The sequence below is a fragment of the Zonotrichia leucophrys genome, chromosome 26, assembly GCF_028769735.1.
Source record: "Zonotrichia leucophrys gambelii isolate GWCS_2022_RI chromosome 26, RI_Zleu_2.0, whole genome shotgun sequence".
In the NCBI taxonomy this organism is placed as follows: Eukaryota; Metazoa; Chordata; class Aves; order Passeriformes; family Passerellidae; genus Zonotrichia; species Zonotrichia leucophrys.
Genome location: NC_088195.1, coordinates 6,222,067 through 6,236,818, shown reverse-complemented (window position 1 = coordinate 6,236,818; position 14,752 = coordinate 6,222,067). Strand labels below are relative to the sequence as shown.

The 14,752-nt window shown below is 49.3% G+C and overlaps 1 protein-coding gene across 1 annotated transcript; it reads right to left on the bottom strand.

The window, feature by feature from the left end:
• Window positions 1-1,641: 1,641 nt before the first annotated feature.
• Window positions 1,642-14,170, bottom strand: LOC135458018 (tubulin alpha-8 chain). The gene is made up of 5 exons (XM_064732899.1): window positions 14,003-14,170; window positions 9,118-9,340; window positions 5,240-5,388; window positions 3,256-3,936; window positions 1,642-2,032 (listed from the first exon to the last, which is right to left on the bottom strand). The coding sequence occupies exons 1-5, from the start codon at window positions 14,003-14,005 to the stop codon at window positions 1,739-1,741; spliced, it is 1,350 nt and encodes a 449-aa protein (XP_064588969.1). The 5' UTR covers window positions 14,006-14,170; the 3' UTR covers window positions 1,642-1,738.
• Between the last annotated feature and the right edge of the window lie 582 nt (window positions 14,171-14,752).

Here is a 14,752-nt window from a genome sequence, read left to right as displayed (position 1 = left end):
TTCTGACTGGAATGAATTGTGTCTGTCCCTGGGCCCCACCAAACACATTTGCTTAATCAACCAGTAAGCAGGAAAATATGTTAATCAACAGGACTTCAAATTCATGACAGTTATGTCTACCCTGGAACATAAAACCACAAGGAAAAACAAATGAGAAACTCACTGAAACACTGGCCACACTAGCTGTGCTGAATGGCAGGAGGTGTGATTGCCACACATCCTGCACAGCAGCAGGGCTGCCTGTCTGACACAACCATGGAGGTGATAAAGCACTAAGACTGCTCTCCCCATCTTTGTAAAACTGGTAACTTCCAGCTGCAAATCAGATTGACTCAACACAATGGCTAAAAAAAAAAAATACAGTGATCCAGAAAAAGAGGAGCAAAAGCAATTCCTGGTCAGCTCTCACAGACCAGATTGTTCTGGGACCTTCCATCAACAGCAGCAGCCTGTTACTCTGAATTTCAGGTGACACCCCCACCTACAAGTGCAGCCAACTGGGACCAGGAAAAGGGCCCCACTTTGTGAGGGATGTCAGATACTGCAGCATTACCTGGGCACTGAAGCTTCCATGCAGAAAGGAGTTCAGGATCTTGCATAATCCAGCTGAGACTCTGCCAAGCAGGTGTGCACATCTGCAACTAACACACTTCAAGCTTGGCCTGAATCATGCTCTGCTATTCAATCAGAAGGAATATGAGTAAGTTTGAAATTGGATGGGGAAAATTCTCCAGCCCAAATCTCATCTTTGAGTCAGACTTTGGTATCCTGTAATCACATTCAGTATTCAATCATCAGATTAACTATTCCACCTTTGGCATTGCTGTGGGGGAGACTGCTCAGTCATCCAGCTCTACAACAACGCAGTTATCTGGTTTGTGCTTCACTGTGTGCCCAGGCCCCCACTCAGTCGGTGCAGAAGGTTTCAGACAGAGGCTGCTCACATCTGAAGATAAACCTGATTAGCCAAATCCTCTCCTGTTCCATCAGCTTACACAGAAGGATGGCAGCATTCATATCTGAAGCCATGGAATAATTACTTCTGCAAAAGACTTCATTTTAGGGAAAACTAAGATGTTTAACTGTGGCCAGTTAACACAGAGATTTTTCTCCAGATAGCTTCAGGAGAAGTCTGACTCTAGAGAGCTGCAGACAAGAACTGCAGTTCCTTCTGTGGGAGGGCACAGCAACACAAGGGCAACCACTGCTCAGGCTCTGGCTACAGTGGCAGGTCCGCCATGCTATGGCACACCCCTCAGGACATCTGCTCCCCATCCAGGCTACTGCATCTCTAAGTCATGGCCCTCTCTAAGAACAGGAGACAGCTAACCCAAACAGCCTTCAGTTTTGAAGGTCTTGCATCTTATATGGGTTACACAGCTCCTTTTGCCTCTTGTGACACCAGCTCTAGAGTCTTGGAAAATAAATACCTAACACCTTCCAGGAAAAGCTCCAGCTCATTCTAGTCTCATGTTCTGGGCACTAATAGCTCTTCACATAGCAATGCCTTAAGGACAAGAGCTGACTGAACCATAGCATGGTTATTTTATTCAGCTACCTTCTTCAGAAAGGAATTCCATCTCTTGGACTGCTGACTGCATGCAGTTAATGAGTGTACATAGTGTTTGGACACTACCAAAGTTCTTGATTAAAGAAGTTTATTCCAATCAGTTGACATCATTTACATTGCTACTAAAGAGGCAGTAAAATGGCAAAGACTTGCAATTCACTGTTGGATTTAATATTCTTCTCCTTCATCTTCTCCATCCATCGAGTCTGTGCCCACTTCTTCATAATCCTTCTCAAGTGCAGCCAAATCTTCCCGAGCCTCTGAGAACTCCCCCTCCTCCATCCCTTCTCCAACATACCAGTGAACAAAGGCACGTTTGGCATACATCAGGTCAAACTTGTGGTCCAGGCGAGCCCAGGCCTCGGCAATGGCCGTGGTATTGCTCAGCATGCAGACTGCCCGCTGCACTTTGGCCAGGTCACCCCCAGGGACCACCGTGGGGGGCTGGTAATTGATGCCAACCTACAGGAGAGGTGGAAGAGACCATGAGTTTCTCAGTGGTATTTGACAGTGACAATAATCAAAGTCAGACAACAGGAGTTGATTAAAATGTGTCATTCATAAAAAGGCCTGCATGAGAACCTAAATCTCCACATCTCAGAATATAAACCAGGTACCTACAGAACAGCTCAGAGCAAACACACTCCCTTGTGGGAACATACCAGAGTTTTCCCCACCTGTCACTGACATCTTTTTATAAAAATCCTTTCTTTAAGATTTTCCTCCCTTCTGAGAAGCTGTAGCCTCAGCAACAAAATGTAGACAATGGTTATCTGCTGTGGAATGCAACAGGTGGATCTGTGATTGGTCTCAGGAGGATGTTTGAATTTACTGACCACTCATGGCAGAGCTGGGTCTCACTCTCTGCTGAGACACAGAGCTTTGTTATTCATTCCTTTTCTATTCTTAGCTTAGCTAGCCTTCTGAGAACTTTCCTTCTATTCTTTTAGTATAGTCATAATGTAATATATATCATAAAATAATAAATCAAGCCTTCTGAACATGAGGTCAACATTCTCGCCTCTCTCTTCATCCTGCAACCCTTGTGACCACTGTGACACCCACCTAGGCTGAGAGAGAAGACATCCCCCATGGTGCTGAGCAGCACTATTGCCAATCTACATTAGATTGCTTCCCCCACTGGCCAGTTGACCCTGCCCACCCCAACTGCTCATCCCTCATCCCTCCTACAGGTTGCTGCCCTTTGCCCTGCCCTGTGCCCTCAGGTCATTGTCACTGACCCCACACAAAAGCCTGTGCACAGCACATGGTTGTGCCTTTGTCCCTGATCCCTTGGTGTGGTGGATGCAATAAACCTTCACTGGAATACATCATACAAAGACCCTTCCTGTCTGTCCTCTGCTGAGCTATCTGTGGGGGGTGTGTGTGCATGGACTTGAAATGGCTGCTCTTGTGGCCCTACTCTGAGCAGCTTCTGAAGGAGATGCTTTGAAGAAGAGTAGTCAGAAGCTTATGTTGTTTCTTCATGGGAATGCTATGTCTGGGGCTCCAGTTATTAGAGGAACTAGTCAGATTCCAAACCCTCCAATTATAATTGGTATAACCATGAAGAAAACTATTACTGGCAGCATTTCCACCACCCTGCCCCATTGCCACAAAACAGCACCCACCACCCAGGACAGTGAATGAGAAACCTAAGAAATCACGGTGGAACCGAGACTTGCCTTAAATCCAGTGGGACACCAGTCCACAAACTGGATGGTGCGCTTGGTCTTGATGGCGGCGATGGCGGCGTTGACGTCCTTGGGCACCACGTCGCCGCGGTACAGCATGCAGCACGCCATGTACTTGCCGTGCCGGGGGTCACACTTCACCATCTGGTTGGAGGGCTCGAAGCAGGCGTTGGTGATCTCAGCCACGGAGAGCTGCTCGTGGTACGCCTTCTCCGCTGAAATGATCGGGGAGTAGGTCACCAGCGGGAAGTGGATGCGAGGGTAAGGCACCAGGTTAGTCTGGAACTCGGTCAGATCCACGTTTAAGGCACCATCGAACCTAAGGGAGGCAGTAATGGAAGACACGATCTGACCGATGAGGCGGTTCAGGTTGGTGTAGGTTGGGCGTTCAATGTCCAGGTTCCTACGGCAAATGTCATAAATGGCCTCATTGTCAACCATGAAGGCACAGTCAGAGTGCTCCAGCGTGGTGTGGGTGGTCAGGATGGAGTTGTAGGGCTCCACAACAGCTGTTGAGACCTGAGGTGCAGGGTAGATGGCGAATTCCAGCTTGGATTTTTTCCCATAGTCAACTGAGAGGCGCTCCATCAGCAGAGAGGTGAAACCAGATCCAGTTCCTCCCCCAAAGCTGTGGAAAATCAGGAAGCCCTGCAAGCCAGTGCACTGATCTGACTGCAAGAGAAAATACAGGTGTTCAAGACATTGTGTGCATTAAGAATCCCCAATCAAGCTCAAGAAAGACAGCACTGAATTCTGACATATACCAACTGTTCAAGCTTCAGAAATACAGAATTTATCCATCAAGAGTCAAGGAGGTGTCCCAGGATAAGCAGCATTCTTGGCTGGTTTAAACCCTCTTTGTATTGGATGATGACCACTTCAAATCGCTAGCTTAAAATTCCTTCTATCCCCAATTCTCAGCTGGGGCCATTAACAATGAGCAAGAAAAGCAGGAATATTCAAAGACCTACACACTATCTATCCCTTACAGTTACTTGGCATTCTCTAACTGCACAAAAATGGAGCAATCCCCCATCCCAGAGCTACTGTAGCAATGCTGCAGGAGTGCCAAGTGTGTATCTGCGCTGGGGGAATGAGCTGTCACAGCCCATTACAGCACCAGTCCCGTTCACCCCACTCAGGAGACAAAACCAGACAGCCCTGTCCTCACAAAGAGGTGCCACATGATGCTCTGCTCCCAGGACTAACAGGGACTGCCAACAGCTTGTACAAAGCAATCATGACTGGTTTTCAGGTCAAAGTAAAGCCTGCTGCAAATTTATCATTGCTTTAATTAGAGACTGTGGCAGTCAAGCGTTGAGAATAATTCCAGTTGTAATCTGCAAAAGGTGAACTTTATACTAAGACTCAGCATTCCATATCAAAGCACCTGGAATTTGTGCAATGAGAATTCCCACCTTTGTGACACAGATTGGGCAATGGACATGCTTAGCAGCCCTAAATGGGGAACTTGAATTTCCTAAACTGCCCCTTCATAAGTTTGCCACATGACTGAAGAACTGGGGAAGCTGAAACATCCCAACTTACTGAGATTTATTCCTTTTCTACTGTTATTATCATAAAATTAATCCAGAAATCATAATAGCAGGAAATGCAAACAATAGTCCAAACCACAGAAGCAAGCACTCTTATTTAAAATTCCTTGAAAGAGCCACAGCCAGACACCAATCCTTCTCCAGCAGGAACTATGCAAATCATAATTTTTCGTTCTGACTTTCTAAACATGAAACTATATATGAAGTTTTAGGTGCCTGATCAGCATTTTAGGCCACTTGAAAGCCATATCTGACAGGAGAAACCCAGCCATTCTCAGCTGGCTAAGAACAAAAGCAGATGCACACTAAGTCCACAGATTCTCACACCACAAAGAAATGAAAGCACAGTTGATGTATTTGATAACCTCATTTCCAAACCCTGTAAAACAGATGTTTCAGAGCCTGCAGTGGAGTCTCACCAGCTTCCTGATGCGCTCTAGAACCAGATCAATGATCTCCTTCCCCACTGTGTAGTGACCTCGAGCATAGTTGTTTGCAGCATCTTCTTTGCCAGATATCAGCTGCTCAGGATGGAAGAGCTGTCGGTACGTCCCATTCCTAACTTCATCTGGGGAGAGACAAGATACATATTATTATAGAATATAGAAATATTTTAAGTAAATTTTCTATATAGACAAGCTTTTTTAAACTTCTAAGGGTGTCCAGAATAATGTATTTAAATCTTTAGAGATAAAAAGCAAATACCAATCAGTAGGTGACATCCTACAGCCTAAATGCTGAATAACTAAGAAAAATTAAGTTATTGCTTAGGAATCTGCTCTATTTTACAGCAAAGTTTGGAATTTTTACTTGTCAGAGCAATTAAAAACTGGACTATAGCAGAACAATTTTTCCAGTTTAAGACAACTTAAGGCCCATTTTGCAGCCAGTAGCTGAAATCCCATTTTTCCCCTTCACTTCCCAATCCCTCCAGGATTCTGCTTGACCCCAGTTTCTGTGGGCAAGCAGAGCCAACTCTGCTGACACATCCCTTTCTCTTCACTGTACTTTGTGCCAAAGGTAGAGAAGGGTTCAAAAGAGATGGAGATGCTTTTATAGCAATTATCTAAACCCTGAGCTGCAAGCTGCAGCACCCACATCCCCCAGCAGTTACACATTTGGAGACTGATTTGGAGCCACCAGTTCCCAGAAATATGCACTTAAATCCAGCAGGCTAAAGCTCTGTCCTACCAGAAAGATACAAAGACACTCAGCAGAGCTTTGTCTCTGGTTTAGCTCAAACCACTCTTCTGTGCTATTGCAGTATTGCATTCTTTAATTTAAATCAGGTGGACAGCAGAGAGCTTTATTAACTACAGCTGAAGTTGCCTGCTTGCATGTATTCATTAATCTGTAATAGAACAAGCAAGACAAAGAAAAGTAAAACTTAAGACATAAAAAAAAAGTTAGCATTTAAACCAGTTTAGGCTCAGCAGCTCCCACTCCAGTCTGCAATCCAACAGTCTAAAGTATTTCTAAGACTGTATCAAAAACAATTTGGAAAAGTTTACCATCCAAATTCCCATGTGTCTAAGACTTCCTACAATACCACTCCACATTACAAGGGACAAATATGGGAATAAGGGAAAAATACAGAACCAAAATGAAATGGTTCTTTATCCTGTGCAGACAGAGGTAGCACAAGGATGGTCCTTGGGAAGTAACAAAACTTGTAGAGTTCAGAGGATCAGCCATAAAAGTGTGCCTGGAACAAAGGACTTGGGTGAGGGGACAGCCAAACCAGCTTGCCCCAGACATGCTATCCTTCATGTTTTCAAGTCTAGCTGGGGTAGACTGCTAAAGACACTTGTGTTGAATTCCCAGATGGCACTGCCCTATTTTGATGGTATTTTCCCACCACATTCACAGAGGTGGTGCATATCCACCATCCTGCTGCTTTGGGCAAGGCCAGCACTGATGTGGAAGGACAGAAACCCCTGTGCACACATGGCAGCTGCATGCACAAAGATGGTTTTCCATAAATTCAGTGCACAGGGACTTGCTGCATGAATGGGGACTCATGAGCCCTGCCCAGGGAACTGGGGCAGTAATTTCCACATTAGCCAGGGAGGAAAAACAGCCCAGAAAGGCACAGGATGTAACTTTTAACAAAAACCCCTAACTTTGAGTATTATTCATCTTCCCACACTACACCTGCATCACCAACATGCACTAGAACACTCTCTACTTTTTAGCATTTGTTCCAAGACTCACCAGCTCCTTGCCCTGTTTTGCCACCTGTCTCATCTCCTCTCTGAGCTGTTCCTGGTTGCTCAGAGCCACCACCTGGCCAGAGCAGAGGAGGCAACAGCCACAGGGCTCAAAAAAGCACAAAGCCAGACCTGCAACAGCTCCTGGGAATATCAGTGCATGGCCAAGGGTGCCTGGGCTCATTTCAAAGTTATAACCCAGCACTCCCATCCTGAAACAGCCACACAGCCTTCTGCTCCCCTGAGAGGTTCACCTGCTGTGCTAGCCACAAGAAGGGGTCTGGTGGGTTACACTGAACAGAAGTTACAGAACAGCCATGGTTTGGCTACAGAGGAGTGGCCACAGTCACATTTCCCCAGATCTGCATTACAGAAAGATAAACCACAGCAGCTGCATAAGCACAGGCAACACAGACCTCTGCTATAACAGCCCCAAATCACTATTTGAGGCAAGATAGCCCAAAACCAGCTCCAGAACAATTACTTCTGGCACACACTGGTGAGAGGAAATCCAGGATTCCTGACACAGGGGATGAAGGTCTTGTGAAACCAGGAGCTGACATTGAGCTGGCAGTGCATCCACTCCCCCAGGATGAAGGACTGGTCAGTAGGTGATGCATGGGATCACACCTGAACACCATGAGATGGTGTTGCCAGAGCTTGGAACAGAACACATTTTCAGGAGAAGACTGTTTCTCTAAGATAAGGCAGCAGGAAGATGAAGTGCATGTTCAGAAATCTCTGAATTTAGGCCAGCTATGGGGACTCATTTCTGCAAGCACTGTTCAGCTTCCACAGATTGCTTTGGGAAACTACAGCAATCATTCCTGTGCACAATAAGGAATCTTCCTAATGATATCTATTGTGTCTCTTAAAGAGGTTCTACTGACTGAAGCACACTTCATATGCCATGCTGCTCCAAGGGGCTGTAACTGCTCCTTGCATAGCAAAACCATGAAATGTGTTCAGGAGACCCATTTAACTCCACAGCCTGGCAGAAGACAATGCTGAAATTCCTGAAAGCTCCACAGAGCACATTTGCCAGCCTCAATGAAAATAAAGCCAAGCATTTTCCATCACTAGGAAGGTGTAGGCAAGCTTAATGCACTAAAAATTTAAAGCCCAAAGCATTTTTCAGGACTAGAGGAATGGATCCCTCAGCCAAAACCAATAGTCAAAAGTATTTATGTGGCAATAACACGTGGCAATGTTCTCCAGTGCCTTGTGAAATACAAAGCTGTGTTTGGTGTCAGGTACATACAGGCAACGTGTGCATTTGTGATTGTGAAATGTGTGGAAACCAACCATGGGACAGTTATAAAGATAAATTCTAATAATAACTGAGGAAAGTAAAGCATGGAGGAAGGTCTTTGAACCTGTCTTTTGTTTGCAATTAACCTTTATAAGTCTTAAGAATTAAAGCGTTAAGGATGTCGCTCTTTGACAGGAACTTTCTGCTTGTAGTTAAGCCTTAAAGAGTTCTGCAATAATAACCTTTTGAAGTATAATTTTAGAATATTGCTTGTATGCTTGAAACTCTAGCTTTGGAATATATATAAAGGAAATATGCTTATCTCATGCCTTAACAGAACAGTGAAAAGCAGCTTCAGAAAGGAAGATGAACATCACCTCAAGGATTTATGGTTTTGACCAAGGGAAGCTGGGCATCACTGTTATGAGATTTATAGTCCTTGCAATTAAAAGGTGGACCCACATCTGGGGAGCTGGACCCCACCAGATGGGATTCTGCTTCCTTCTTTCAGAAACCAGACCAGCACCATCTGGGGATGCTCCTTTTGGGATACATCCTGAGAAAAACTAAATCACAATAGTGTATAGAATTGTGATGCAAAAATTGGGAATAAAAACTGCTGATGAGTAAAAATTGGATAGAAACTGCTGAGAAAGCTGATGAGCATCCCTATAAATACCTGTAACCCTCAACTATTGGTGTGCAGCTGGAGGGAAAACTTCTCCCCAGTGCTGTATTGCTCATACTTTACCATATCAATTAATAAATTGATTGCTGCTTGAACATTGGCCTAGCCAAGCCTCTCATGAATAACACCTTGCAGTGTCAGTGTTACCTATGACTGCAGGCTCGAGGTCCACAAAGACAGCCCGCGGCACGTGTTTCCCCGCCCCCGTCTCGCTGAAGAAGGTGTTGAAGGAGTCGTCCCCGCCGCCGATGCTCTTGTCGCTGGGCATGTTGCCGTCGGGCTGGATGCCGTGCTCCAGGCAGTAGAGCTCCCAGCACGCATTGCCGATCTGCACGCCCGCCTGCCCCACGTGGATGGAGATGCACTCGCGCTGCGGGACAGGGACAGGGACAGAACGCACGGCTCAGCACAAACACAACTGCCCTTGTTCAGCGCGCCGGGGGCACCGCCAGCCCGCAAAGCCATTGAAACATTGGCCTTGTTGTCTCGGTGTTGGGGGCATTTGGCACAAAACACAACAGGACACAAAAGCCCCTTTGAGACATCATCAGCTCCGCCCAGAAAAAGCCTTTTGGACATTATCATTTTTACAAGCTCATTCCTCTTTGTTATTTTTCAATCAGACAGGAAGAGTCTGATCAACTCTTTCAAGTTCTTCAGCCAATTTCTCTCTTCATAACAAACCGAATATTTAGAAAAGCTGATGATCACACCTCTCATTGGCCTAAGTGTCCAGAACAGCAACACCCAGAGCCCAGCCCCAGAGGCAGCAAAATCCTCCCAGGACCAGGAAGCATTTCATTTAATGTATACAAAACAAAACAAATATTCTCCAGACCCCTTGAGGAAACTTTGTCACTCAGTAGGAAAGGCTTTGCTTAACAAACCCCTTCATAACCCTCCATAAAGACAAACCCATCAGGCCTCAAACCACGCTGCTGTACACAAGGTACTGAACTCCTCAACACCAGATAAAACCACCTCATGAAAGCCATGAAGAAAACAGTTCATGGCAGCGAAATTATCTGTTCCTACCCATTTATGGATTCCCAAATTCCCTCTAATGTCCAGAGTTCCAATCCAATTTCTTTAATATTGCAGCACAGGACTTCAAATGGTAAAAGACAAACCATAATAGAAACCTCTCCAAACTCCTGGTCCATCTATAGCATTTTATATTCATCATCTAGTTTTCAGTAAAGCACATTCTAGAAGAGCCTACACAGACTTCAGTTTGATGTGACTCTTACTCAAAACTCTGTTCAGACTCCATGACTGGATGGGACAATTTGGTTCCCTGGAATTCCAGGATAAGCAGGAGTATTTTCAGGCACAAGTACAGGCCAGGCAGAGAATGGACAGAGAGCAGCCCTGGGGAGAAGGACATGGGGGTGCTGGTGGATCAGAAGGACAGGGGGGCGCTGGTGGATCAGAAGCTCAGCCCCAGCCCCGTGCTCTGGCTCCCCAGACCCTCCCTGTGCTGGGCTGATCCCCAGGGGGCAGCAGGGCAGGGGGGATTCTGCCCCTGGGCCCTGCTCAGGTGAGGCCCCACCTGCAGAGCTGCCCCAGCCCTGGGGCCCAGCACAGGAAGGAGCTGGAGCTGCTGGAGAGAGCCCAGAGGAGGCCACGGAGCTGCTCCAGGCCTGGAGCCCCTCTGGGAGAGCTGGGGGTGCTCACCTGGAGAAGGACCCAGGGAGTCCTCAGAGCCCTTTCCAGAGCCTAAAGGGGCTCCAGGAGAACTGGAGAGGAACTTTGGACAAATGAAAATGGCCTTAAAATGCAGGATGATAGGGTTAGATTAGATATTAGGATGGAATTCTTCCCTGTGAGGGTGGCACAGGCTGCCCAGAGAAGCTGTGGCTGCCCCGTCCCTGGAAGTGTCCAAGACCAAGCTGGACAGGGCTTGAAGCAACCTGGTCTGGTGGAAGAGATGAAGCTGGATGGTCTTTAAGGTCCCTTCCAACACAAACCAGTCTGTGATTCTATGACCTGGAACTGCCTATTCCACACCCATAGTCAATGCAGAAAAGCAGCACAGTCCTTTCAAACTCATTGGGAACCCCATTAAATTAAAAATTGTATTTGTCAAAAAAAAAAAAAAAAGAAAGAAAAAGAATCACCTGTTCTCAAGCACAGCACTGAACTGTTCTTAAGCTCCCATCCATCCAAGCTGTACATTCAGGCGTCCAGCCCACATCCTCTCTGCAAGCAGCATCACTCAGAGCTGCTGCCACCCTTCTCCCCTCCAAAGCCATCACACCACCACCCTCCAGGCTGAGGCACTGAGCTGGGCCAGTGCTGCCATGGCAGAGAACACACAGCCAACCTGCACAGTGTGCAAGAGGTGACAGGAAAGCTGACAGCAGTGCCACAGAGAGCAGACCATGGCAGTGACTCAGGGAACATCCCTTCAGGACAGAAACTTTTCTGCAGGGACAGCAGAACACAGACCACCACATCAGCCTGGATCCTCACCTGGCTGAGGTCCTACCAGTGACCTAAGCCTTGCTGGAGAAACCCCCAAGCAGCTGGGAAAGGTCACTAAGGTGTGTAAGGACTACACCAGAGATGGAGGGGGTAAAGAAGAAGTGGAGCAGCTGAGGCCATGGGCTTGGTTAGCCAGGAGAAGAGAGGAGACTTCATCATGGTCTAGAGTTCCCCACACAAGAAGGCTCTTTGGTGACCAGTGAGAGGACCCCAGGGAAGCTGTGCCAGGGGAGGTTTGCCTGGTGATGAGGAAAACATCCTTCCCCCAGAGGGTGACCAGACAATGGAACAGGCTCCCCAGGTCACACCCCAGGGCTGACAGAACTCAACACAAAGAGTGGGACTCCTGGGGGTGTCCTGAGCAGGGCCAGGAGCTGCACTCAGTGGCCTTTGTGGGGCCCTTCCAGCTCTGAATGCACAGCTTGGCAGCACAGCCACAGAGCAGGCGCTACAGGTGCCACATGAAACGTGGCATGTTTACTTGGACAAAATACAAAGTTCAACACATTGGGCAATAACTCCCTGCACAAACAGCATAACTGAGAGGGAGCCCTGCTGCAAGGATCCTGGAGGCTCCCACACAAACCAGCCTGAATGTCCCACGGGTGCTCTTGTCCTCAGAAGGGCAAGCCATGTGCCAGGGAACAAAAGGAGACATGAGGGCAGCACAGGAGAAGGCTCCCTCTGCTCTGCAGGTGGCTCCAGGGCAGATTCTCAGAGGTTGCTGCAAGGCTCAGGTTTGTGTCAGGAAAACCTCCCCAGCAGAATGGTGTGGCCCTGGAACAGGTCACTGCAGAAGTGGGAGGGGATTTCCATCCTTAGAGGCTTTCAAAACTTGGCTAGACAAGGTCAGTGATAAAGCCTGGCCTGGTGCTACTGTGAGTCCTGCTTTGAGAGTTCTTTCAACTGCTTTCCTACAGCTCTAAGCACTTTTAAGTAGTATGTGGCTATTCAATGAAGCACAAATCTCTGTCAGACACGAACAGATTCTCTGCCCATTTTGTGCTGTATGGCCTTTTCACAGCACCAATAATACTGAAGAACAAGGCTCAGATTTTATTCCAAAAGCACCAGCTCCACGCTGGAATGACAGGCAAGAGAACTGCCACACTCATTATAGCTCGGGGCCTTCACACATCACTGACGAGCTTCAGAATAAGGATTAAATGTATACAGACAGTGCTGGTAAATGATGTATTCAAGCCACTACAGAATCCTCTTATTTACTTAACTAACACTTAAAGCTTTCCTCACACTTATATACACTATTTGCAGGAACACAAAGCTTCAGGCAGAATTTCTCCAGCCCAGTCTGAGTTTCCTTTCCCTACAGGATGTGCTCCAGCTGAAGGGCACTGCCCTGTCCTGTCACTGCCCTTCCAGCAGCTGCAGTCTCAGCCCCTTGCTGTACTCACTGCTGGGCTGCAGCCCCCCAGCTCCCCCACGGCACTGCTGGATCAGGCTCTGGGTCCCTGCACTCCCCAGCACGGTGCCCAAGGTGCAGCTGCACCTGTGTGAGGCTGATGGAAAGCCAAGCTTCCTGAGAATGGCTGTGCCAGCTCAGACCAAACTTAGCAGCACATCACATGGAGAAACGCTGTCTCCTTGGGATGGGACTCCACGGAACCTGCATCCTTTGCAGAGACCAGGGGCTGCATTCTTGATTTGACTTCATTTGAAAACCGTGACAATAAACAGCCCCCAAGGGAAAGGTTAGAGCAAGAATCTCAACACATCCCACCAACACTCTAACTTACAATAATTTTCAGCTCAACAAGTATTTCCCACACATTCACATGCCTCCAGCAGCAGTCTTGCTACATTTGTAAATCCATGTAACCTTCTGACAATCTCTTTTCAGAGCTGGAGGAAGGCAACACCCCCGCGGGGAAGAGCCGAACGCCCACCCCAGCCTCCAGCAGCGCTGCCCAGCTCAGCACCTGAACCGTGTCCTGTGGGACACCCCAGCCCCGTCACACCTCTCAGACTGCCCTTCAAGGTGACTCAACCTATCAGCTCATTCTCGCCAGCCCGTCTCACAAAGTCCTTCAGGAACTCTGCCCATGAGCCCAGCCCCCGGACAGCCGCGGGGCAGGAGCGGGGGAGCGGCACCTCGGCACCTCCCAGGCCGGTGGGCCGGGCTCCTCCTTCCCTCCCTGCCTGCCTCCGGCCCCGCGGGTCGCGCACCCCGCGCGGAGCTGCCCCGGCCCCACACGCCGCGGGAACCCGGCGGCTCTGCCGCGCTCTGCGGGCCCCGGGGCCCGCACAGACAGACACCCCGGGGGCTGACGGTGCCCGGGACGGAGCTGCAGCCCCTGAGGGTCCCGGGGGCCGCCATGTTCTCGGCGAGCCCGCCACCATTTTGGGACGAGACGGCGGGAGCGACAGGGCGCGGGACGAGACACGGCTCGGGGCAGCGAGACCCACTGCCCCCACGGCTCGGCGGGGCCGTCCCGCCGCCCATCCCGTCCCCCTCCCCTTACCGCTGCAGCTCGCGGAGTTGCACCGGGCTACCCCTGGCCTGCCAGGCCCTCGCCCCACTCACCATGGCTCAGGAGCGCCGGGACAGACGCGCAACGTGTCTGGGCAGCACCGCAACAGCGGCGGCTCTTACCGGGCTCACCTTTTATAAAGTGAGGGGCGGGGCGCTCGGCTCCCTGCGCTGTGCTCATTGGCGTGGCATGCGCTCACCTGTAGACCATTGGGTGATAGAAATGTCTGTCACCACCCTGCCCGAACTATTGGCTGATTCGTAACAAAGGGCGGGAAGGGGGCGGGGTTCAGTCTTCCCGCCAACGAAGGCCGGCATCTTCCCCCTTCATGCTCTGCTTCAGACCGGGGATCGCTCTGCCCCGGGCCGGGGGTCGCTGTGGCCAGGCTGGGGTCGCTGTGGCCGGGCCGGGGATCGCTCTGTTCGGAGCCAGCGGCTGAAGGGCGGGGGGCTCAGCACTGCCCATCCCTGGCTACTGGCCAAGGGCTCTGAGCTCAGCCTGGGGAGCCCAGAGTCAGCGGCTGCTGCCCTGGGAAGGAGCCCTGAGGGACCAAGGGCCGCTTATTCCCTCGCACCCACGGGGTCCTGGATGAGAACTCTCCCTGTCCCGGCGCAGTGAGCCCGGGGAAAGGCAGCAGTGAAATACCCGGGCAAAGCTGGGACCAAGGCATGGGCACCCCGGGATCTGCTGGGGGACAGCCCCAGAGCCCCACATCTGCCCGGTGGGCACCCACAGGGCCCGTGCTCCAGGCGCTCTGGGCTGAAAAAGAAAAATCCCTGTCCCAGGAGGGTGGAGGCAGCTCC